Source organism: Dermacentor albipictus, chromosome 6 (assembly GCF_038994185.2).
Source record: "Dermacentor albipictus isolate Rhodes 1998 colony chromosome 6, USDA_Dalb.pri_finalv2, whole genome shotgun sequence".
Classification (NCBI taxonomy): Eukaryota; Metazoa; Arthropoda; class Arachnida; order Ixodida; family Ixodidae; genus Dermacentor; species Dermacentor albipictus.
The window spans coordinates 43156506-43183753 of NC_091826.1; the positions used below are offsets into that span (position 1 = coordinate 43156506).

The 27248-nt window shown below is 45.8% G+C and overlaps 1 protein-coding gene across 5 annotated transcripts in view; it reads right to left on the reverse strand.

Moving 5' to 3' along the window:
• LOC135895752 (adhesion G protein-coupled receptor E1-like) overlaps positions 1 to 27248 on the reverse strand; it is a 513515-nt gene that overhangs the window by 24916 nt on the left and 461351 nt on the right. For all 5 annotated transcript variants that reach the window (XM_065423909.1, XM_065423907.2, XM_065423908.1 and 2 more), the window contains 8 exons: positions 18896 to 19177; positions 16432 to 16869; positions 11113 to 11247; positions 9898 to 10103; positions 7154 to 7291; positions 5535 to 5629; positions 3791 to 4007; positions 1560 to 1746 (listed from right to left, as the gene is read on the reverse strand). In XM_065423909.1, the coding sequence (XP_065279981.1) occupies positions 1560 to 1746; positions 3791 to 4007; positions 5535 to 5629; positions 7154 to 7291; positions 9898 to 10103; positions 11113 to 11247; positions 16432 to 16869; positions 18896 to 19177 (1698 nt within the window). The remainder of the gene's footprint in view (positions 1 to 1559; positions 1747 to 3790; positions 4008 to 5534; positions 5630 to 7153; positions 7292 to 9897; positions 10104 to 11112; positions 11248 to 16431; positions 16870 to 18895; positions 19178 to 27248) is intronic.

The window sequence follows — 27248 nt, forward strand, 5'->3', positions numbered from 1 at the left end:
AAGAAGGACGCCGTCGGCATTCAACAGGCTCTTCCGAAGCATCAGATTGCAAACGCACTGTACGTTTTCCGCACAATCTTTTGTCGCCCTCGGAAAGAATACGAGTTGGAATATTTTCAACCAAGTGATCGCGAAAATTAGGGAATTTTACAAATACTTGTCCGATTCTCCAGTTGAAACACTCGGTCGTTGAAACGTAACGCTTGGAACTTGTGACAGGCTTATTATGTTTTAGTGCTCCCGTAATTTCGCTTCGTAAGCACTGCTGGTCATGCAGTAAGCGTCTCATTTGCACGCCGATAACTATCATGCATGGAACACCTGTTTTATTCTGCATATGCATGTTTTGCATATGCATATGCATGTTTTATACTTATGCTCATGTTAACGATTTCTCTGTGTCTTTATCGCTCTTGTACACTCTATTAAAATATCTGTAAGACTTGTGCGCTCACTCCTTATGTAGTACCCCTTCTTTAGGGATCTTTAGGGCAAGAAAATAGAATAGAATAGAGTAGAGAATAGTGAAAAAAAAAGAGAGGGAGGACAACCAGACACGCTTCAGATTTGCTGCCCTATAGAGTCAAGGCTGTCAAGGGATGAACTCAAACAATGAAGATGCAAACACGGAGGGCAGGTGAATAAAGGCTCAGTAAGTGGGGGCTACCATTTCATCCGGTGGTTTGCATTGAGACTACAAGACTTAGTCACTGAGAACTGTCGGCTCCAGGAACTTGAGCTATTAGCGCGTGCTTTTCGAGCTTGCGTTGCTCAACTAAGAGAAGTTATGTATTCACGGACTTTATGATTCGTGTATGCATAACTATAATTATGTATAACGTTTCTTTCGTCTTCCAATTTTATGCGCCGTGCAATCAGCGCCATAAGTGCTCGAAGTTTATCCAGAGCCCACGACTATGGCATCTCACATAGGCCAGGTGCTGTTTTGTGACGTCACTCGTTTACTCACTCTGTCAAATATTCTATCAATCAAATAATTATTAAACCAGTGCTTTTAGTTCTTCATTCAATCGATCCAGCAATCTCTGAATCAATAATTAAATTATCTGAGCCAAGGAATACACGTGGAAGGCGAGAGATGGAAATTCAAGAGACGATGATCAAAACATGAAAACAAGGTAAAAGCGGGAGCCAACGTACTCGTCGGAACGTTGGCTCCCGCTTTTACCTCGTTCTCGTTTTTGCTCATGGTCTTAAATTATTTGATGTAATTTACTAGTGTAAGTTATTAGAGTTCATTTATTTCCTACTTCTTTTTTTTTTCTCGCGACTTGGTTTTAAGCCTGTAGTAGAAAAGGCGGAGGAGGCGTGCTTCTGAACGTTTTTGTTTTTTGGATTACTTTCCGTGAGATTTAATAACGGTCTAGCCGAAGCCCATAACAGAGAATACTTTTCATCTACAGTGTGCACCTTACCTCAAGATTGTAGCGGCGCGATACAAAAACTGCGATCGCAACAATGGCGCGATCGAGAAGGTAATAAATTGGTGCAAGGGTTACGGAGCCGAACTCGTGTGACCGCTCACCGCTGCCGCTTACCTGCGCTTACCAGGGACTTGTCGTCTCTGCGAGCCGGCCGGAAAAACTTGTCGTTCCGGTAGGACACGAACGAGATGCGAGGCCCCTTCTCGACCTCGTGTATGGGCCGGTAGGGCTCGCCGGCGGCCAGCCGAGAGCTGTTGATCGCCATCGACAGCGCCTCGAACGGGATGGTGAGGACAATGTTCTGCACAGCCATGCGTAAACGCGACGACAAAGCACACACATTTCTCCTCAGCTCGATCCAAGGAGCAGGAGGAGGATGAAAAGGAAGGAAGGAAAGGTAGGAAGGTGAACCAGACGCATGTCCGGTTTGCTACCCTACACAGGGGAAGGGGATTAAGGGAAGAAAAGATAGGAGATGGAGGGAAGAAGATACTGTCGGTGTGAGTGCTTGCGGATGTCCATAACTTCACGCCTACAATCGGTCACTGAGGCCAGTCGCTTTCATGAAACGTAGCAGTGCCCACGTCGCTTTGTAAGCTCGATCTAAAATTTACGTTAGATGTTAGGACCTAATGGGACGAGTTCTAAGCAAACATTATGTGCGCTCCACCCTTAAAATATGGGCAAGATGTGAGAAGAAAACGTGGTAAGAGAGCTACGCCGCGATACTGTTAACGGTCGTCATTAGCATTCTCTATTCATCGACCCTGGCAGCCCGAAACTCCGACGTTGCGTAAGAGGGAGAAGATGCATGTATGGTCGATACAGTCAACCACAAAAGTTTACCGACCACGGAATCTCAAAAGAACGCTCGATTACCGAGCGGCCTGTGACAGTAGTCAGTAAAACCGAACATCACCATCCTGTTCACATACAGTGGTAGAGGCTGTAAATGCGAGTACTACTAGGCTGCGTTGTGAGGTGGCGCACTTATTCAGTCTTTTCTCAGGTTTCGTGTTCCGTCAAATTTTGTGGCCGAATGTACATAGCGGCCTATATAGCAACAAGACATTCACGTGGTACGGTGTGCGGATCGACCTAGATGTGCGTGACTGCTTTGCATGCTTTTGTATTGCCTGCTATTTCAAGGTTGCATCAATAAATCGATAAAGACACAATGGACTTGTACTGTCGCAAACATTCTTTGTTTTTCTTTTACATGGTCATTAGGGTCGCATAAAACAGTACAGTCTAGGGACCCTCTTTGCAACTCCTAGCACAATTTCAGCATCCCACGCTAATACAATATCCAATGTGCACACCGTCGTCCAATGAAAAAAGCTTGCGAACCTCAACTTGTATATCTTTCACGTTATTGGTCGGGCCGTCACGTAACTACCGGCCCCTAACTAGTGCACTGATTATCTGCCATAATTAGAGAGGATTATAAGGAGAGCAAGAGCCTGTCACTTTCTCGATCCCTTTAAGAACATCTCTTTATACCAGCGTTATTTAATGGTATAGTCTCTGTGCAAATATGTGACATATCTGTGGCTCCCATTGTTGCTGCGAGTGCTTCTTTGTAATGTGTTGTCGTCTCGACTGCTATATGGTAACTTCGTTGCGTGCGTATTCACGGCTTTGTTGCTCTTCCTCCCAAAAAAGGCTGTGCACGAAATGCACATAGACAGCGAGCGCCACTTTATCACCCGTTCACGAACCGAGTCGTAGCCGGCATCCTACACTTGTGCGCGCTGACATCGCTTTCTATCATGTCAGGAAAAAATATATATATGTAAGGAGGCTAAATATTGTCGTCATCATAATCACCATCATCAGACTGGCTACGCCCACTGCAGGGCAAAGGCCTCTCCAATACTTCTACAACTACACCGGTCATCTGTTAATTGTGGCCGTGTTGTCCCTGCAAACTCCTTAATCTCATCTGCCCAGCTAACTTTCTGCCGCCCCTGCTACGCTTACCTTCCCTTCCCTTGGAATTCAGTTCGTAACCCTTAATGACCATCAGTTATCTTCCTTCCCCATTACATGCCCTGCCCATGCCCATTTCTTTTTTCTTGATTTCAACTAAGATGTCATTCACTCGCGTTTGTTCCCTCACCCAATCTGCTCTCTTCTTATCCCTTAACGTTACACTCATCATTCTTCTTTTCATAGCTCGTTGCGTCGTCCTCAATTGTCAAAACACTGTCAAAGCGATGCAAGACAGGCCCCGTATAGTAATCGAGGTAATAGTAATAATAATAATAATAATAATACTAATCAAGTAATAGTAATAATAATATAACTAATCGAGTAATAGTAATGATTTTTTTTTTACTCACGTCGCCGCCCTCCTGTTCGTCCGCGTCCCCCGAGAAGTCCTCGTGCAGGTAGTGGTCGCCGTTGGAGCGCAGCGAGAAGGTGAGGAAGTCGCGGCCCTGCGAGAGAAGCTTGGGCGACCAGGCGACCGCCTTCACCACGAGGTTCTCGTTCTCGATGATGAGCGCTCCGGAGTCGAGGACGACCTCGGAGGCGAACCTCTCCACGACCGAGACCAGCCTGCGTGTGTTCCACAGTGGCACTCGGACATAGCGCATCGGCCAAAAGTTCGCCACCGCACAAAAAGGGCACCGAGGTAGAATCTTTTTTTTTTACTGAAAATAAGAATAAGAGTCTCTAACGGTGTTTCACGTCGTCTAACATGTGGCGCTTTGACAGACTGTCCATGCAGGACAGGCGTCCGAAGAAAGATGGCTTCTTTTAACAGAATAACGCTGATTTAACAACAAAACACAAAAAGAAAATGTCACTGGAGTGACTGTTTCGACAATAGGACTAGCCTTCGTCACGGCTGCAACTCCCTGACGAAGTCTCATCGCCAAAGCGTTCGCTTCTTTTTTCATCACGGTCACTGACTAGTACGGACTGTGTTTGACAGGCAGTGTTAGTTTTCTTTTCTTTATGTTGTTGTTTTCTCACATCTTTTTTCCAGCCCCGTTCTCGGTCTTCCAGTACAGCTGGGGTTGCCAGCCGAATGTAAACACTGGTTAACATTACGGTTATCCTTTTCCTCTTATCTCTGTCTTAACCCGATGGGACGCAATCCTTTCCCGGCGTAATAGGAGGTGATTTGGCTTCACGGGTTCTGTTCAGCAAGCAACATCTACGACGTCTTGCATTAATTAATTGCTAGTCGGGTGAGCCGGTACGGTCAAAGGAGCAGTCAGTCATATCTTGCATTACATGCACTTATGTTAAATAATTAAGTTAAGCTAAGCACTAGCTATCTATATATGTGAGCCCTACTCTACCGCGCACGATTCTAGTTCTACATGGAGGAACAACAACCTGTGACGCAGGAACAGAAGCCAACATCGTCAAGCAAAAGATCCTATACAGTGGGCGGTCTACGATCTGCCAGAAACTGCATGCATTATTTTGGGAGAGCACGCTTGACTCATTCGGCCGCTGTGTAGGAATCATTGCTCGAAACAAAGAAACTAGTAGCGAATAAATGGTTAACCGTGAACTAAAACATTTCTTTGGTCAATTTCCCAGGTGTAGTAGAGGGTCATTGTTATACTTGGTAATGTACCCAACGATAGAGGTGGAACCTGTACAGTGTTCACAAATGGTCGAATAGAGAACAGTCATTCAGTCACAGAACTCGTTAAGAATAATGATTTGAACCATATCACACTTACACGATGAAAACCGAAGGTGACTTGTACGTGTGTCAAACAGCGCACTTTCGATCACGATCGACCCCGATGGGGATCGAATTTCTCGGTCACGATTGGCTCCTTTACGCAAGCTGCGGGAAGGAGCCAATTGCCGTCGTGAATTTCGATCCGGATCACGTTCGATTGCGATAGGAAGTGGCCGCGTGATACTGGTGCTACTCCTAATGATATGGTGAGTAGGAAACACAGCCAAGCTAATCAAACAGAGGTTTGGACAACGAACAGTTGACTACCAAAGGCCATTTAGCATGCAGTGTGGCTTAAGAACATTCGGCGATAATGTTTTGCTTTGTTTACACAAAACGTATTTATTATTTTTTCTAACTTAAAATAAAAAACTTACTTTTCGACCGCAATCCCATCAGCATCTCCTTCTTTGATGACGCTGTCATTGAGAGCGAGGAAATTGCTGATCACGTGAATCATGGCTTGCGCAATCTGTAAGTGAAAATGCGGTGTTTTACGAGGTTTTAAAAGCTGGCAATTGCATCGCGAAGAACAAGTTAGCGGCATTTGTGCTACATACTAAAAGCTCCTCCTCATCACACAATACATACATACATACATACATACATACATACATACATACATACATACATACATACATACATACATACATACATACATACATACATACATACATACATACATACATACATACATACATACATACATACATACATACATACATACATACATACATACATACATACATACATACATACATACATACATACATACATACATACATACATACATACATACATACATACATACATACATACATACATACATACATACATACATACATACATACATACATACATACATACATACATACATACATACATACATACATACATACATACATACATACATACATACATACATACATACATACATACATACATACATACATACATACATACATACATACATACATACATACATACATACATACATACATACATATATTCGACGAGGAAACGATGACCGTTCTCCAAAGCCCCAATGGACTTGAGGCCGAGGGAGCTTGGTTGAAAGCTTAGCGTTAAAATTTGTTCATGGAAATCAAGACAACCAAACCTAGATTGTAACTCTCGGAAGAGAGAATTTATTAACTGGTAGCAAACCATAGCATGGTGAAACAAGAATAAATATTCGTTCTATGTATATGACAGATGAACTAGCTCTAGTCGCAACTTCTGAACAAATGTCTGCTATTTATTACATATATATAAAGACAAACACCTATTCTGAGATAGGTTTCTAAATTCATATTTGTGTTCTCATTCTGTGCAGCCGACTTGTTGAAACCTCCCGTTCAAATTTCTTGGGTGGGGGCCATTATTTTGGTTCGGCCAGTACTTTTAATTACAGGACAGAAAATTTCAACTTTACTTTTCCAGCGAACCACTGCCACGTGGAATTCACTACCCAGCGCCCACGATATTTCACTTAATGGATAAAGCACAACACGTAGCCGGCGTATTGTGCTTCATCACGTGCTACACCATGCTTTCTCGCAATTCGTCTTCCCTAATGATGCCTTAGGGGCGCTCTAAGTCCTGCATGAATAAAAAAAAAAGAAAGACGTCAGGATTTGACGTTTGCACTCTACGATGGATGGATGGATGGATGGATATTATGAGCGTCCCCTTTTGAACGGGGCGGTGGGTTGTGCCACCAAGCTCTTGCTACTATACTGCCTAATGTCCTACCTAGGTTAAACAATGAAAAAAGAAAAAAAATGAACACTATTGACTACCACGCCCACAATTTCTGATCCCCTTTTGCGAACTGTGTTTTTGTACGTCTCCATCTTTTGTTGTTTCCCTACTTTTCTTCCACCAATCCTCCAGTCGCCTCTTACTCTTACTCTTACTCTTACTCTTACGCTCGACAAATCTCAACCCCCCCTGGTGGTTCTGCAACGGAAGCCTTCTGCAGTTTCTGCGTCACCTTGATGTCCTTGACCGCGTAGTCGACGACCGGCTCGATCTTTTCGGCGAAGCCCTGCAGCTGGCCCGGTCGGATGTTTCTTGGGTCGTGGGTCAAGAATTCCAGCTCCGAGGTGACGTTCTCGGCTGCCTGGAAGCTCTGTGGCGGAAGACCAAAGAAATTACAAGCGGCCAATACAAACGAGCACGCGTCGCGAGCTGTTCAAACAGCTCAATTGTGCTGGCGCGCGGGATTAAACCACGTGTATACATATACACAAACTTATATCGAGAAACCCTCGCGCGTGCCGTGAGTTTTGCCCCTTGCATGCGGCGAGCTGCTTTAAACCCCGCAAAAGCCCGTGCAGCAATTCGCACGGAGGGAAATTCCACCAACTCGTTCGCATTGCATTCCACCTGTGGAGTGCAGTACATTCGTAGTAAAAAAAAACACACACACACGACGAATATATGAAGTGAGCAGAATTTATTGCTGTAACATTTCTTTGCTAATTAGGAATATACGACTACGCACAAACTAACTCTGGCACTAGCCTAACGACAAACGCTACTATGGATTTTTTTGTAATTCAGTTTCCCACTCCTAACAGGTAACTTGAAGTTGGCTCTACGTGATTCTACATGGCGGAGGCTCTCTCGTGCGGCATCCCTTTTTTTCTTTTTTTGATGCATGGGAGAGTTATATAGTCAACGAAAATGACGCTCTTAATCCCATCCATTGTACTCGCTCTCACACGCGCACACACAAATACAAAGAGAGAGAGAGAGAGAGAGTACGAAGCTGGTGCAGGGCAAGGGCTGTTCATTAGCTGGGCCGTCTTGCATGGAGGCGCATACAAAATTTAAACCACGCATTAGTTTAGGGCTCTGCGTGCTCTCTGCTAAGTCTTACGGCCGGCTTCCCGAGCACACGCAAGGGGGGCGGGGAAACTGTGATGCGAAAACACTCAAGCCCGTGCATGTAAGCGCACGTAAAGAAAGCAAACACCGGTAGTCAAAATTAATCCTGCGTCCTTCACTAAGGTGCATTCCCCCCCCCCTTGCTTTCTATAGCTTGTAACGTAAAGCTTTCGGTACGCAAAGCCCCATAAAATTTATCATTATTTCATGCGGCTTTGCGATCACGCAACAAGCTCCGCCGGTGAATCTAGAGCTTGCCTCTTTTTATTTATGAGCATTATATACGAAGTTATTTATAAAAAGTACAACCAATCACAAAAAAACGAAAGAAGCTACGTTCGAAAACACAACTCCCCAAATAAATTCGTTGAATCTGGAAATACAATACGCGAAGTCACGAAAGTTAAAGCAAAACGTTACGAAATAGATTGAACCAAGTAAAAACTTTTTCCATAAGGTACTGTTGGTTAAAAAAAAAATATTGTTGCTATCGGTGTCTGCTATGCATCGTATATGTAAAGCACCAGTTATTTCTTAAAATAGTACGCATTCGTGTTTTCCTCTTGTACCTAATTCTATGTAAGTGACGACGCAACGTTAGCGTAGGATTGCTTGCTTGCATTACCAACTTCATTAGCGAACCTATCATCCTTAGGACAAGCGTGGGCAGGAGCTACCTTCCGGCTTCCATCGCACTCATTCCAGATCGTAAACACTTCAACTCTACTGTTTACCATACTTCTTCGTAAATTAAACGCACATTTATTTTCTTGTTTCTACGATAGTTCCTTGTAACGCCTTCGCACCTTGAGAGTACTTGAAATAAATAAATAAATAAATAAATAAATAAATAAATAAATAAATAAATAACCCCTTGCGGCTGCCTAATGACAATGGCATTGCATTGCTGAGAACATTGTGAATCAAGCTTGCCTAGAGTGGTAGGGGGGCAGGATGCCGAGCGCCCCATGCAGCCGACCACAGCTGCTAAGTTCCACATATGTTTGCGCTAAAGCTTATTGAACTAGCATGCGGCATGACCACGCGTAGTCTCATTGCTGTGCATGCCCGTGTCTTTCTTTTGCGAAACGAGGCGGCCAAATCGGCCGAACCACCGCTCTCGACTAATACGATCCAGACTGCATACGGGATCGCCAATTCGACACCGGCGGTGGCGACTCCATTCCGACGAGGAGGCGGAGGGGGCGGGGGAGAGGGAGGGGGGGGGGGGGGGGCATGGGATCGGAATCCAAGAACCCTCGCGCACCATGCATTAGGTGCGCATTTTAAACAACCTCGCGCGGTCAAAATTAACCCAGGCTCTTCCTACGCTACGGCGTTCCGCGGAAGGAGAACGCAGTTTTGACAGGTCAACCTCCGCACAATCTTCTAAACGTAATACAGTCAGGCGCCTTTACAACGGACGCCTCTGTACAACGAAATGACCTGTATAACGAATGCGCAATTTTACCCCGGTTTTGCTGTGAGCTTTGTTGTACGTGACCTTTACAACGAGTAGGCCTATATGACGAACCATTTTGAACTCCCCAAACACTTCGGTGTAAAGGCGTAGAACGACAGAAAGCTGAGCTAGTTGGTAAGGATTCATTATGCGCAATAGAAGTGAGGCGTGCAGACAGGACACAAGAGTAGAGAAGTGGACAACACGAACGCGGACTATCAACTGAAGGGAGCACTGAGGCGAAAAAAAGAATGAAGACACAAAACTCATCTGCGCATGCAGGCGTTCGACTGTAAACAAACAAGTACAGGGTGGAGTAAGTCCAGACTCTTTAGAAACACCCGAAAATAAAAAGAGATCACGGGAAGAAACGTCTTTCTTGCCTTGTATCGGCAGTGCTGGGCCGACACCTTCATCCAGCTCGTCTGCCCGTCGGCCAGCAGACGACACTTTCGTCGCGCGTACTTGTACTCGCTGGCCGGGTTGTACGCGCCGTACGGGCACTCCGCTTTGGCCACCGAGCCGTGCGCTAGGGGCTGCCAGTGGAAGGTGCCTTTGTCCGTCTGCTGGAACTCCTCGGGACACGTGTCTGAAGATAAGGACCACGCGAGGCACGAGTAACGTAAAACTGGAGTACACAGAGGAATGATAAAGGAAAACCGCAACGAATGCAATCTATCCCGTCGGGACTAAAACGCCGGTACTCTCTAGACGACCGCATCTGAGCAACACTGTTCTCGGTCAATAGCGGGCAATTTTTATAACAGAAGGCACAGACAGCTGATGGGGAACACTTCTGTCATGGGACGGAAGCTTTCAATTTCCAATTGCAGCTGTTGCCTTGAAATGAACAATTCAAAGGTAAATTAGTAAACGGGTTTGCAAGTTGTGTAGACTAAATGGGCGCTATTTGAAGTAGGCGACCGGATCAAGTTTTTATTCGCCGCGTACGATATAGCTGCGATAGCAGTTAATAGCTCGCAGCTGGGCTTGCTAAGACCGCCGGTTACTTTCCGTAATAACGCCGCGGCTAATGAACGTACAACTAAGCCCACCACCGGTACCGGGTTGCGAGCCGGCTAGCGCTAAGCACTGGGCCATCGCGCAGATTCGGCTGCTTCTCAATGCGTGAGCTGTTTTGCGCGCGACGCAGACTCCGAGAGCGGCGCCGCCTTCGCGTCTATCTTGGAGGCCACTGTCTGCTATGGACCAAAACAGCGTTGTGCGCATCGCATTTATTCTCCAGAAGACAGCGGGGCGCACGCTGTGAGAGACTGCTGCTGTGGCAGTTAATGAATTCAGCGCAAGATTAACCGCTGAATCATGCTGATCGTACTCAATCCAATGGAAATGATCATAGTGAAACGGACTGGCGTAGCAACAGGGGGGGCCAGGGGGCCGTGGGCCCCGGGTGCAAGGGGCCAATGGGTGCGGGGGGGGGGGTGTCATATACGTCTGAAGACACCCCTCTTTCCGCCGGCTACACCCGGGGGGGGGGGGGGTGACAGAAGACCTATGGGCTCCGGGTGCCAGACGACCTAGCTACGCCACTGGTAAAACGCACACGGCATCGCAGTAATCGCCGTCGTCTAACCCACCTCTGAGCTCGCACACTGGTCCTCCGTATCCCTGAGGGCAATGACAAGTGAAGCTGTTGATGCCATCTTCGCATTCGCCGCGGTTCTTGCAGGGGCTGGAGAGGCATTCGTTGACGTCCTCCTGGCACAGCTCACCTGAGATTCGACAGAGAAAGGGAGGAGCAAACACTAGGTACACAATGCAGGGCACGCACTGGATTTATCTGCTCGTGCTTCACGATATTCCTCGAGATCATCTTTTAACAGGATTTGGTGCTTCTAACAGGTACCGTCGGCCCATCGGTAACCCGTGATTTGGTTCAGCAGTGCACTTGAAAAAAAGAAAACACGCTAACACTGACAACAATAATGAGGATGCAGACAAGCGCTTAACTGCAGCTATTGATTTATTGCTCAATGACTCGGCTTTTCTTGCTAAGCGTTTGGAATAGCGCATGCGCTGTAACAGCCGCATGGCGAGGAAACAAAAAAAAAACGAACAATAGATAGACGAAGGTGACTATCACCATGTGCTTTCGAAATGTGCGTGTCCTTATCAATCATGTTTGTGTAAGCGCGACTTTTTAAGTATGATCTTTCACCGAGTCACGGAAGTTCCAAAACAAGTATACCTGCCATACACAGTGAATATGGTATGTCACATGGCTATACAGTATCCACTGTTCACAGTATTCAGTATGCCAAACGGTTATAGTTGCCAGCACCTTCCAGAACATGTGACGGTATAATTTTATAATGTTGCCGCGTTTGATGTTGTTTGTGCATTTACGGCAGCTCTGTCAGCTTAGTACTCGTGGTCTAAGTGCTGAATCGATAAATTCTAGGGTTGGGTTTGGTGAATATTTACTGTTTCAAACAGGAATAGTATACTACTCACTATACATCCGCAGTCGATGAGAAACCACTCGGTATTTTCGATTGTTTGAAACTAGACCCAATATTTGGCAACAACTGAGCATGAAGGACTGGTTACTGTTCCATTTCTGTTTAACAAAGTAGCACGAGTTATTGCGAGTGAACAAAGAGGGGAGTTTTCTAAGCAGTGCAGAAACAATGTGAGTAATCCAAGCCACATTTTCGCTTTAGCGGCAGGAGCCTGCAAGACAACATCTGAATTTTATCTGCAGTGAGTAATTCATTTTTATTGACAATCTAGTCAGGTGGCAGTTTTTCTTTCACGCTACAATCCACGATAGTTTTCTTGTAACCGGCCATTTTGCATTTGTGTACGGCACACAAGTCCTCCCACAACTTGTGATCTTTCTTTTTTTTCATCAATCATTTATTTAGCTTCTTCTGAAAGGTAGACACACAGCAGCTATTATTTCTCAGAAAACATCTTTGCAACCAGTCGCCAAAGTTGTTAGAACGCTATTCGTGCACTTTATTTTTAATACCATTAGCAATCTTATATTTACAACTGATTCTTTCTCCATGATGGCTGGCCGTATTTCTATTGCTCTAGTCAGTACAGGAGTGGTGCCTAACTATGCCGAAATAAGTATTCCTTGCCTAAATATAGGCGCCTCCATTTGAATATTCGATATTCAATTTAATATTCGATAAGTATTATTTATATTCCATTCCTATCCGGAAAACGTTTACTTTTGCCTATCTCTAATGAATAGATGTACAAGTTAAAACCCGTTCGAGCTGTAGTTCGACATCGATGATTGAAGCGCCATGACGGAACACGGAGGGGCTGATCACCCGGTATCACGAAAGAGTGCCGGATGCGTTACCCATTTAAAGAATTAATCTGTAAGGACTACCGTTTCTCTACAGATTTCTTTTTCTAGACAGCTTCACCTTCGCGTGGACATGTCGTTTTGGTTGCGTGAAATCTGTGTATTGTATACAGACTAATGTCGCTAACAAGTCATGGTCGTTAAGAAGCCTGCTCTATCCTGGCCTATAGCCGTTTTAACGGGTTGTATACAGAAAGTCTATAAATACACAGCGATTCCTACAAGAAGTACCACAGAGAACTCTCGGGTGCGTGCATTCGGATAGCAACAAAATGAGGGCTAGTATACGTTGATTTGCCTAGTTTCATGCTTGTGGCTTCAGACGCTCTTGTAGTGGAACTTATAGGAGTTGATTTTTCTTAAACTCCTTTTTCAAAGCATGTGTGTGATGTGTCGGTGCGCATGTAAAATCGTTGCTGCATTTATAACGCAATCATATCTTTAAAACGATCAATTTAGAAAGTCGGAAAGCTGTTTGCACCCTCAACTACAACGCTTAGGCAATCCATGCACTATTATCATTCCCACGCTGGCGCATTCGCCATATTTGTGGATTTTCGTAGGCACTAGCGCCAGCATTCTCTCTAGTCATTGTTGCGCATAAGTATTAGTCAAACAACAAATCGAGCACCACAGCTTCACAAGGCACTGAAAGACGACTGTGCGGTTATCACAGAGGAAGTGCCGGCATAAACTGTCTAAGTAGATTCTTGTTAATGCAGTCAGCGGGGCGTGGTTATCCTCCGTGCCCTAGTGCAGCTCTGCCGGAAGAACATGAGCTATTCGAGCCGTGCCCTCAGTCGCCCAATCAATCCTGCTCTCTTTTCCCACTTCGCAATCTACAAGAAGTCGTCTTGCATGTGGAGGATTGTCGACTGTCGCTTTTCCGGAAACTTAGAGCTTACTCCCCCCCTCCACCACCCCGTGACACCTCCATTTCCTGCGGCTCCCATGGTCCCGAGTCGAATGCCTAGTATATGCAGTAAGGCACGATGCGAGGACCATTTCGATGGCTCAAGAAGCGACCCAACGAGCTGGAATCCGCAGGGATAGCTCCATGTTTATGGTCTTTTGCTGTCGAGATTGTTAGTTCGATTCCCAGCCGAGGCAAATATGCTCTCATTGTAGAAGGGCTATGTTTTTCTAGTCCAGAAAATTTAAAACAAAATGTGTGCTTTAATTAGTACTTGCGCTCGAACTTGATGAGCCCGTGATTCGCAGTCGCTCTCCGGACTTGGATGAAATCCTTAGTTACGTTGCATACTCGTATATCTTGCAAATGAGCAAAATATTATTCCTTCATTCATTCATTCATTCATTCCGATAGGATGGAATGCGAAATCGCTCATGTACTGTGCTTTGCTTACTAGTCAAGGAACATCAAGTGGTTAAGTTTAGTCTAACGCCTACCCGGCATCCACCACAGCCCACTGCGCCGGTTCAGGACATTTAAACCCGACACTTTACTTGTTATAACAAGTTGGTGTTTTGAAGGCCCAGTGCTTTTCTTTTTTTTTTTGCTGACCACAACAGTGGACTGGCTAATGACACACACACGAAGCCATGATGCATTCGGAAGGTGATTTGGACTGGTCGCATTACAGCAACGGTTTCAGCAACTATTTATCCCACGCCGCAAGCAAATGAGACCCGAATGCGTTGGACATGGCTACTGGATAGCTACATCAAAAATGGCCCCTATGGCATTGAGTGGCCCTAGTTAACACTCTCGTGGCTAGGTTATGAATGTATGCCTGTCTATTAATATCCGCGTAAGTAAACGGATGCACAGCCGACGCCGTGGCTCAACTAAAAGAGCATTTCGCTCGCCTTGCGTAGGTTGTGGGTTCGCTTTCCACCACACTAGTCTTCCTTTCGCCTGAGGTTTAAGGTAAATTTAGACATTTTTGAATACCAAACAATGCGTTACCAAACACAAACGGTTCAATACCGCTATATGCCTGCCTTGGTGTCATTTCGTTTTTAATAAAGATTGGTGGATCCCACGCATGTCTGCTAATCGGTTATATGTAAGCGAACTTTCCTTTAATGTCTACTTATATGTCTACTGGAGTTCACTTCTGCATTACTCCTACGTCGATAAACGCTCTTTGCTCAATGAACAGTGTTCTCTGGTGGCCCTTTCTACACTCGACTTCCTCCTCCTTACCCGGCTGCTTCCGTTGCCGATCTGAATTTTCTGTTGGCGATTTCTTAAGTTCGTTCATTTACGTCTGCTTGTCTATGCGGGTAACCTACTTAGTGGCACATATATACCCTTAGAAAGGAATTGCCGCCAAGAATGTTTACATACCCAATGGCAGATGCCCACTGACCCAAGTTGTCTTTCCGGGAGTATCTACACAGACAAGATATGGAACCCGGCGGTAGCTTCATGGATTACATTTCTGAATGGTTATTAACAAAAATATTGAACTTGCTTTCACCGTTGTACATCCCTCTTTCTATGTCATCAGCATCCCTTATCACACCTTCATGTCCCCATTGCCCCTACCCTTGTGCAGAGTAGCAGGCTGGAGCGCGCCTAGCTCAGACCGACCTCTCTGACTCGAGAGAGAGAGAGAGAGAGAACATTATTCCCAGTGGCAAAAGTTGCTGTATAATATCAGCAAGGCAGCAGCAGCCGCAGGCCGTGACTTACGGCGAAGAGGCAAAGATAGCTTCCCTTTAAAAGTCAAGCTTCCCAGCTTCCCTCATCCATCTAGCTCACTCGATTATTGTGCGTTAATGGAGCCGTCGGGGGTAAAAAAGCCGCGCAGGCTTAATTAGACCGCTCTTGTTCAGTTTTACTAAGCAATGACGCGGCTTTTTTTATACTTACCCTAAAAAAATCAATGTCCCATGGCGTCACAGATAGCGTCTTGCGATTTTTCTTCTCGTATTTTATTGACTTATCCGAAACCACGTCAACGGAAAGTTTGTGTTTGTTTTCCGCGGCAATTCCCTTTCATAGGCGTGCGATTGGGTTCTTTACTGCTGTGACCGTTACTGTTTGTTCTACTACTGAACGCACTCCTCTTGTTTATCGTTTAGCTTTCTACCGACACGCAACATAGCGAGTAGTTGCAAGACGTCAGCTAAGCCATTTTGCAGTCTCATTCATAGCTTCCCCTTTGCTGCGGCAGATAGGTAGATCAATATAAAGTATAGCTTTTTGATAACTGTACGACAATATGGCAGCCTCGATGACGTCAATGCATACTTCCTTTACTTGGCTGCAGTTTTGATTAAATGCTTGTGGAATGGGATACTCTCTTTCATTTCATTTCCTCTTAACTTCAGAGCTGGCAGGTAAAGAAACCTTCTCTCTGAAATGCAGTAACGGCATATCACGTTGGTCAATTGCGAAGCCTTCTCTCTGAAAAAAAAAAAACTTGTTTCTGCTACCTGCGTAGCTTCGTGCTCCTTTCAACTGATTACCTACAGTCGTTCTGCACACACACACACAAAAAGAACCGTGCTATTAGGGGAGGACATGCCCCGCTCGCTAACCATCTCAACACGAAGTTCCATCATTCGCAAATGCCCCCCGCACACAATGCTCACTCACCCGCGTAGCCCGGCGGGCACTGGCAGCTGAACTTGACGTCCGACTCGTTCAGGCAGCGGGCGCCGTGCAAACACGGGGACGAGAAGCACGGGTCGTACTGGTGGCACGTCTTGCCGTAGTAGCCGTCCACGCAGAGGCAGGTGAACATGTGCGACGCGTTGGACTGGCACACGCCCCCGTGCAGGCAGGCGGACGGCTTGAGCAGGCACGGGTTGAAGTCGGAGCAGTTGCGGCCCGAGAAGCCCGTGAAGCAGTCGCAGCGGTACTCGCCGTGACTGGTGTTGACGCAGGTGCCGAACGTCTTACACGGGTTCTCCGAGCACGGGTCGAAGTGCTCGCACGCCTCGCCGTAGAAGCCCGGGTCGCACACGCACCGGTAACCGGGGCGCGCGTCCGTGGCCTCGCACGAGCCGTGCTTGCAGACGTTCGTGACGCAGTCTGCGGTGTAACACAACATCGTGTGAGCAACGAGTAGTTTGTATAAACTCTTAGAAAAGTTCAAAATAAAGAAATGGGCTGACAGATGGAATAGCACACTGTGGTATAAAGGTTATACACAGGGATAAGGTGTCTCAGAAAGGCTGGCCAACGTTTCGATTGGAGGAACTATCTTCGTCGAAGGTAGCCTCGTCATCCTCGGCATATTAGTTTCAAAGGGTTAGCAGAGTGACGTCACGTGCGGTTGTTGTCGGTGGCGGCTGGTTTTAAAGGGAGAGACTTCAAAGGGATTCAGCGCTGTCGCCTGACGTCTGTGAGCGTGGTTCCTGGTCCCCTCGTTTTGAGAACGAAAAGATGCGTTAACGATAGGTTAAGGGAGCCCGCAAACAGCGCAAACAAATTATGCACGTGGAGGAAAAGGTTTTGAAGATTTTCTGGCAAGTCATTATCTGACGTACAAGGACTGCTGGCCCGACCTTGTAAACACTTCCGTTATCAAGTAGAGTACAAAGTGCGTGTGACACGGGAAATCGCATAATCTGAGCGGACTTCTAGACTTCGGGAGAGATGTATCAGCATGGCAAGCATCATGTTTTCAGAAAAAGAGCTGGCATGGTTACGCATGTGCAGATGATAACCCATCCTTCGGACAGCGCGTATATATTCGTGAATCAGTCACAGTGTTGTTGGCATTTAAAAGCAAAATGAAGTTATCGTGTTTAACGCGCCAAAACCACGAATAGATTATGAGGCACGCCGAAGCAGGGGACTCCGGAATAATTTGGGCCACCTGGAAGTATTTAACGTGCACCTGAATCTAAGCACACGGGTGTTAACCCATCCTTCGGACAGCGCGTATATATTCGTGAATCAGTCACAGTGTTGTTGGCATTTAAAAGCAAAATGAAGTTATCGTGTTTAACGCGCCAAAACCACGAATAGATTATGAGGCACGCCGAAGCAGGGTACTCCGGAATAATTTGGGCCACCTGGAAGTATTTAACGTGCACCTGAATCTAAGCACACGGGTGTTTTCGCATTTCGCCACCATTGAAATGCGGCCACCGTGGCCGAGATTCGATCCCTCGACCTCGTGCTCAGCAAATCGAAACCATAGCCCCTAAGCAACCACGGCTGGTTTGTCGGAAGTTCAGCGTTCTTCCTTGTCTCGTCTCCGTCCTTGTCCTTATTTTCTTTCTTTTTTTTTGCGCTGTCGCCTTTTTGAGTAACTGCTCGTCGAATACCTTACACTAATGTATAGGCATTTCCTTTATTACGCGATAGGGAAGTTAATGAGTTTGATGGGAGAGAAGATATATTCTTCTGCCTGAAGAACAAAGGAATTTACTTGGAAAATAAAACACCTATAGAAAACGGAGGTAAATATAGGTAGACCAGTTCGAGATATATGCGAAGTCTTAGTACCGTCAATTTGCTGTGGCGCGGAACAAGTGAAACCCACAAAAAAAATGAATAACGAAAAAAAAAACGAAAAGCGAGGCAGACTTTCACGAATAAATTAGAATTTTGTTGAAGCAAACTCATGTTTATAAGAGCGCTTCCAGATTCGCGTATGCGCGGTAGAGAACCGGCAAATACGAACTATGGGAATAAAACTTATTCTAGGCTCTACACACAGAAAAAAAAACAGTCCTTCCATGAAAGCTTCCATGGAAACAAAGAAGGAAAAAAAAAAGAAAACGAGAAGACAAAGAACTAAAAACAATAGAATCCCAGATACTGTAATTAACCGTTCAGAAAGGTGCGCTCTCGTCGTCATACCAAGTGAATGCTGCCTAACTGATACATGAGTGGCCACCACGCACACATCGCAGCCGTAGGCGCTGTTTGGAGGATGACAAAGTAGCCTGCATACGTGACGCAGTAGTTCAAGTTTAACTACTAATAGCTTTTTTCTTCTATACGTTATAATGAGGTCAGCGAGCGATGGGTCTCGGGATTCCACCGCAGGCGTAGCGCTCCAAAGTTCAATCAATCGTCCCGAGTGCTGACGTGTGTCACTCACAGTCGATTCGCGTGACGAATCGGTCCACGGGACTGCCGATGCCCTCTTCGCGGCCATTCCAGGCGTACACCCGGTACTCGTAGTCGGTCCAGGGCCGCAGCTTGAGCACCGGGACGCACTTGTCGGCGGCGGTGCCCGTGGTCACGTTGAGGTACGAGGTGACGTTCTCCGACGCCGCCCGGTACTTGACCACGTAGCCGGACACGTTGCCGTACAGGGGTCGCTGCCAGCATATGCGCACGCTCGTCTCGTTCACCACGACAGCGCGCGTGTTCTGGGGGTCTGCGTCGAAGAGGGGAGGGCCATAAAGAGCGGTGAAAGAGAGGTAAGAACCATAGGAGGGAAGAGAAAAGTAGAAGGCAGGGAGGTTAACCAGAATAACGTCCGGTTGGCTACCCTACACCGGGGAATGGAAAAGGGGAAAACAAAGATCACAGGGAGAGAGAGAGGAGGGAAGGAAAGAAGGAAGTTGCGGCGAGTTCGCTGACGTGTGTGGTCTTACAGAAACCGCATTAGAACCATAGAGTTTCACACTATAACACCTAGAGGTAAAATATGCCGCCATCGTCTATGGGAGTTTCCTAAGTGGCGCTGTGCCGTCATGGGAATGACGGTATATGTGTCGGCGAGGCTTGTGTTGGCTGGTGTTGTAAGATGCTTCGTCTAAAACGTGGATATAGCTACAGAAATAACGCGTTCTTAAAGCAAAATCTTTATAAAATGTTTCCATTCATGCAATTACATCTTCCAGTGATTGTACTCACCTACATTGCATAACCAAGCGAAGAAAAGCAAGAACAGACGACAAACTGTTCCAAAGCGAGCACGAATGTTGTCGTCTGTTCTCGAACTTTAGCGGCCCGCTCAAACTTTTTCCGTTTCATATAACTGTACGTGCAACAAAAAGTTGTCATAGTTAGAGAAAACATATTTCTGTGTAATAATAAACCTAAGAAACGCTTTTTACGCGCTTTTTTAGTAGAAAATGAATAATTGTGACACACGGAACGTTGCGTGCCTGGCTTTCCAAGAACGATGACAATCCGAAGACGCAATATACCGGCGTTCCCATGCGTACCACAGCGCAGCAGCGCCAGATTTCCCTCTAGGTAATGTAGTGAGAAACTGTATGGTAAGAACAGAGCGCAAGTCGACGCGACGAGCGTTGTCTAGTATTTGTGACGTCGCTGCACACCGCGTGGTTTTGAGACACTCGCACTCGTGGAAGCTTTCCGCGGCCGCATTTACAGGTTTGGACGCATCATGTTCGCGCTGGAACGCGAAGGGCACGACGCTAGCTGAAGGCGAGACACACACGAATAACATTTTACGAACCGTTGAGGTTTACTCAACGAAATGTACGCGAACAGAGAATGCCAGGTGAGTAAAGAATTTCCGCAGAATCCATCTCAAGGCGAATGTCGACGTCGACGCGATTAACAGTCAAGCACAGTACTGGCACATCGTATTGCTGAAGACACCTTTAATTTGCAATCCATAGTACTCATCCAATGAAACCGCAGCAGCTGGAAATCAGCGCTCGTACTTGTGTATTTTTGTTTCCGTGTATTCGTTAAGCCTTGTCTTCCATAAAAAAAGAAAGAAAGAAAGAAAAAGATTCATCAAGCTGCAATGACCACGAAGCCTACTTACCTGCATGTCGATCCTACAGCGCATGAACTTCCGCGATCTCCCTTATGCTCGTCTGTTATTCGCCAGTCACACGAATAACTTTCGAGCGTGATCGGGCTCCATTGTAATCGAAATTATCCTGTGTGACTCCGGTATAACATTCCCCTTCTTTCATATCTATCGCGTTGCAGGGTATCGTGTTAAGTGTGTATGAAATGGCCAATTTTCTGTCCTGCTGAATCGCAGCATGAAAGCAGAAAACGGAGTCGATTCACGAAGGACAGTTGAAGTGCACGGGGAGGCAATCATAGCGGAATGAACGCGAATGAATGAATGAATGAATGAATGAATGAATGAATGAATGAATGAATGAATGAATGAATGAATGAATGAATGAATGAATGAATGCTACCAGTGTGTGACTTACTTTTCTCGTTTTTTCCATCTTCGCACAAGTTATCTCTTGCGTGAATATAGGAAAGCTAGGCTTCCTGACTTTTGCTTTTGGCATCCTATCTCAATAAACTAAGCAGTCTGTTTCGTCCACCGAATAAACGTCACTCACCGGTCAACGAATTGCGAGCAGAGCAAATAAATTCACATGACTTGGCAAATACGCCAACTAGGCAATGCTGCAGGCGTTCTCCCTGTATTATTTGCTCGCACAGACTTAGAGAGAATCCACATGCGAGAGAAGACACTTCGATCGTCTGTTTCCTCCAAGGACTCTTCACCGCGTCGTCTGCTGCCTGTTTATGTAGTCTGTTTACGCTGTTGCGTTCTGCGGCGTACTTGCCTTGTTTACTCTCGGCACGCATATCCACCGCCTTCAAAACTCGCTTCCGTGGCCCTTTCCGCCCGTCTACCAAAACCTGCTGGGGACGATCCACTCCTAACGTATTTTGGTTATGTTTTTTTTTGTTTGTCGCCGAAAGACGCTTCCGGTGGTCTTCGATTTCTCTTTTCCTATGCACTCAGTGATGTTTGTTTTCCGTGCTTTCGTGCGTTTGTTTAGCTGTTGCTGTTCGTAGGTTTTCGGTATTATATGCATCCCGTTTCCATCGAACGAATTGTCTTGGATTTCTTTCCTTTTCTTCTTCTGAATGACGACGAAGTCCCACTTCAGAAAAAGTGGTGCACTCAAACGATCTTCCTGTTTCGATACCGGCGCCTGAGGAACTGCGTGCCTTAGTAAGGAAAAAAATGAAACAGGTACCAAGGTTTGGAACGGTCTCTTTGTGAAGAGTAAAAACGTAAACAGCGTGATCAAAATGATTTTCTCCGGTTGGTACAGACTCTGTCGAACGCGTTTTCGGCAGCTCGGAAACTTGGTAGGTATTTCTTACTTCTTCTATGCCTTCTTGTTTTCCTCGCTGTTTTTGTGAATTGCTTCTGTTTTTCTCCACATTATGCAGCAAAGGAGCTTTCACGTCTGTCTCCAAACGTTGCAGACGAAAAGCGCACGCACAGACGGCTTTCTTTATGTTTCTGTCGAGTTTGTCTGCTTCACGCGATATCGCATATTTTGCAAAGGGTCCACAGGATTTTTATAGATTTTCACTTTGATGTCGATATGCCGTTATGCATTCATCTTGACAACAGGCTCCATATTTTTTCTCATTTGACTTGCGTTGCGCTTCGCGAATTTCAGCTTCTGATACGCGGCAGCAAACAAACAAAATTCAGGCAGTTACGCAAGCTTGAGTTCAAAGAAACCCAAGAGGGATTCATTTCGTGCTTGGAGCAAACAAGTGCAGGAGCAGAACACTATGATGACTCCGGCATTAAGACCACGACGGCGTTGCACTTTGGTATAGAAGGAAATGCTGTTTGGCAGATTTCCTACATCGGTGGAGTATTTGCGGTGAAGTAGTTTAGGAGTCATATAAATATTGGAAGAAGACAGCCACTAATCTTTCTTTTCTTTTTTTGCGTTATATGAATTCATGCTAGCACAATGATATACACGGATTGAAATGTACCTGATGCGTTTGTTTCCTATTAAAGTTAGGTTAGTTTGGGTAATAAAATTAAATCCATTTCTATTCTACGGTATGTCTACGCTGTAAGCTGGCTTTAAGTTTGAGGTGCGTCATTGTTTGTCGATTTGGTCCTGCAAAGGTTCCCGTCACTTCTTGTTTTAGCGTATACGCACACAATGTGCGCAAGGCAAGCATAATTGGTGTGATGTGCGCAATGCAGCCATAGCACAGTGGTTAAAACCATGGGTTTGGAAACAGCAGGTTCGTTGATTTATTCCGGGTACTCCTGCTGAGGCATTCTTTCTTTTCTTTTTTTTTGGGGGGGGGGGGGGCGCTGATTGTTAGTTCCTACGGGGCTTGGGCTAAAGCGTACTTTCCTCAAAATAATGTCTGTAGGAACTTCGAGCTATAGAGTTCATGAAAGCTCCAACTATGACGGTTTGCGCACCACAAAAATAATGGGTGCAGTACGTGGATTCTCATAAAAGCTTTTTCCTCCTGGCCTCAAGAGATGTCGTGAATGCGCAAATAGCTGGCCTCCAAAATGCTCCGCCAAGAGACGTCTTTCCGGGTACTGATATCGAGGGCAATGCTTTTGCCGGTTGTCTAATGCGGAAGCAACTGCAGAGCCGGAAACACGCCATAGACGCCATGTTTTGTTCACCACTTATTAAACAGTTTTCAAGAAAAAAAGAATATTGCTTTATAAACAACAATTTCCAACAATTACGCATTTACGGAGGAATTTGTTGGATTCCTAGGTGTAGAAAAATACTACTGCTCGCAAATTAAAGAAAAATCTTGATTAAAGAATGTTGCCCGAAGGGCGTCTGAAGCAACAAGCACAAAGGCTAAACAAATCCATCCATTTTACCCACTGTTGCCATGGTAACCGAACAATCTCAGCGCCAAAGCTTCCTCTGTTCTTTTTTTTTTAAAGAACCTTTAGTACGACGAAAAAAACGAAAGAACAAAGAAGTCTGCTAAGGAACTTGGGAGGCTGACATCCTAGCTCATATATCTTGCTTATATAAGCCACTTCCTAGCTTATATTAGCTTATATATTCCTAGCTTATTCTGTTCGGGATCAAAAATAGAAAAATATACCCAAGCTCCCTACCCCTTCAACGATAATAACTATTAGCTGCTGAACAGCGAACTTACATCATGTGATGACGTAAGCGTAGTTCTCTATTAAAGCGAAAGCTTTACTGGCCGCGAACTTGCGGTTTCGCCGTGGCCGTGCTCCGAGGAGGCACATGACGTCACACCGCGTTCCTTGTCACACCGCGTTCCCCGTCGTTGCGCTCGCCTCCGCTCGCTTCGCCAGCTGCGTCGCATGCCTGATACCATGTCGGAGGACTGAAAAGGAGAGCTCGCGTGCGCCGCAACCACAGTTGAGGCGGCAGTATGGGCGGCGACAATTCTGATAATCAGGCCCGGAATCGACATCGGAACGAGATGAAGAGGAAATGAATCGCCCAGGAAACAGACGAACAGCGCGCAAAAACGACTGGCTACACGCCGCGACATAGCTAGACAACCAGACTAACCTTGACTTGCAATCAAGATTAACCAAGGCTAACTATGGTATGCCTCAGCTTTCGCTACGTATATCCTGGCATAGCCAAGCTAAGCCACTGCAATTTTTTTGTTGTTGCTTGCGGTGTGATCAGGCGGTTTAAAAATGAAGCGGTGATCAGAGCTTCACCAGTCGATCCATAAGCGGCATCGAAACAAGAGACGGCGTCCGTAGTCTTTTGTTTTTCCATCACGGTGCACGTTAATATAGAAGACACGTGATCCGAATGCAATTCATCAATATGTTTAGAGAGCACGGCTTTCATAGAAACCTAGAAAGAAGTACTTTAACCTTTGCGAAACATATCCTTGAACATGTCTGGAGACTAACATTACCTTAATACCCATGCTGTAGATTTGCGGGGCGCCGGTAGTAAAATTGATGAAGATCTGACAACGTACAAAACTAACGTGAAAACAAATAGATATAGAAATGGAAGAAAATATTTTAATAGAAAAAATGAAAACGGTGCTCAGTAGAATGGAAGACTTTCTGACAGTGTGCAAAAGTAACGTCAAAACAAATAGATGAGAATGAAAGAAAACAGTGCTTCCTTGATATAAAGAAATGAATTTTTCTCTTTGTATATCCACCCAAAGACAGAGTTTTACTTCGTTTCAACACATAATGGTCCCCATACGGTAGAGCTAAAAAGTTGTCGCCACTAGTGCGAGCGAAACGAGATTTTTTCGTTTTTTTGCTATATACTATTTCCTATCCAAGCAGCTCACTACGAGGCGCTCGGCGTGTCCACCGCGTCTTGTATACCGTGTGCGATCGACAGCACGAAAGGAAGAAGGAAGAAAAGAGAAAAACCAGAAGACAGTGAGTTTAACCAGAATAACGTCCGGTCGGCTACCCTACACCGGGGCAATGGGGAAGGGGAAAGCAAAGATGACCGGGAAGGAGAGGAGGGAAGGAAATTGGCGGTGAGTTCGCCGACGCGTGCGGTCTAATAGAAATTGCGCTCCCCATTCCCCTCCCCACGTGTAGGGTAGCAAACTAGACTCTGTCTGTTTAACCTCCCTGCCTTTCCCTCTTCCCTTCTCTCTCTCTCTCTCTCTCTCTCTCTTTCGCACTAATATAGCGCGCAGAAAGACCAACGCGCGTTTCGGTCACCGCGTACGCGGGTGCGTGCTATCACTGCGCGGTAACCTTGCGGTGTTCTAAAGCTTACACGTTGCAAATCGTGCAAACGTCGAAATGTGTGTACGCTACAGCGCATTCAGTGCCTAAGCAAGCCACTTCCCATTAGAGCTCTCTCGCGGTCCTAATGGTTGCGCTTCCTCTCACTGGGGTAAAGATGCGGTCAGCACGCCACTCTTGTCGTGAGCGGCGTCAGCCAGGTACAAGCAATAAGCGTGAGACGTCGTCGCGGGTAGCAATCGACGACCTGCCGGAACTATAGACGAGTCTACCGTCGCTCGTGCAGATTCGCAATCCACAAAGGTTTATCCGAGATCCACAGAGTGTTCTGGCCTGGATGCTGGACGAATGACCCGTCATTTACTACGTCGCGGTAGAATAGACCACGGGAATTATTATTATTATTACTATTATTATTATTATTATTATTATTATTATTATTATTATTATTATTATTCTCCACTTTTGCTTAGTGTTCTCGCCGTGTACATATATTGTGCTCTCTTAAAATCTGTAATCGCGAAATTATTATTCTTTTTTGTGCGTCCGCGTGTCTGTATCTGTGTGTGTGAGCCTGCATTGTTCTTCTGGTGCATTGTTTTGCCGAGTGCACCAGCACCAAAAACCTCAAAGTTGTACCTGGGCACTTCATTAAACACCTTTGATTGATTGATTGATTGATTGATTGATTGATTGATTGATTGATTGATTGATTGATTGATTGATTGATTGATTGATTGATTGATTGATTATTCTATTTGCGAACATGTGTACGCTTAAAATGAAAGCGAGGAACAGGCAGGCTACTGCCACTGGAAGGAGCACAACGCCTGCCATAGAAGATAAGAAGAAGGGGAAGCATGAAGAAAGAAAGAGCAAGATGACAAATATCAAATAATCATTCAGAACAGAACATACAGAGTACCTATCATGCACAGAGGCCGGTCACTGCAGGTCCCGCTTACTAAATAATAGAGACGTTTAGCTTGTACGCTATTCCGGTAAGCGGGGGCGGTTTGGGCGGATTACCGGATGGTCGGGGCGTAAACGTGAGCGGCCGGAGCGGTGAAGCCACCTGGTGTTGTAGAGCTCAACCAGAAAAACGCATAGCTAAAACTGCAGTAACTCACCATATCCTGCTTCGCCACTCGTGCAAATTTTTGGCAGCGGCGTAATTGTGAACAGGATTACGCCACTGTCGAAAATTTACGCCAGCAGCTAAGCAGAATATAGTAATTAGCTCTGTGTTTGTGTGGTTGAGCTTTGCGCCACCAGCTGGCGCCATCAATCTGGCCGCTCACGTTGACGCCCCCGCTAAACCGGAAAACTGCCTGCGCTTGACCGAATAGCGGACACGCTAAAAGTCTCTAATGTTAAAATAGAGAAATATAGTTTCTGAGCATTTGCCATATGGAAATACAAATACGCCGCAAACGTGAACCATTGTTAGTTGCTTTCTAGAAAAGCATGGAGAGTGCGACATGCCTGACCGCGTCGAGACGCACAACCAGTGGGGTACAAACATTCGTCTAGTGTCGCACACCACAGGCCAAAGATATGATAGTCCGAACTGCCCTACTGAAAAAATCCTTGTGCCCTATAACTATTATGTCCAATAATCCTATATGAAACATACGTGATCCCATACAAAAACCCGTTTTCCGTGTATGTCATATGATGAATAAAGGGAAAATCAGACATCCACCCATTCGTAGCAATTGCTACAAAGGAAACCCGTACGGGTTCCTCGAAAGAAAAGCCTCATAGTTGAAGAAAAATTCGTCCCGGTCCGGGACTCGAACCCGGGACCACCGCCTTTCCGGAGCAGCCGCTCTACCATCTGAGCTAACCAGGCGGCTAGCAGATGGCAGGGCGAAGTCGAATTTGTCGACAACTCGAAGCAAAGCCAAGTGTGTGACGTAGTAGTTCTGCGGAAACCCGCAAGGTGGAGCCCGCATCATGTCATATGATGTTATTGAATATAGGAGTTATGGGAAATACGGGGTTTTCT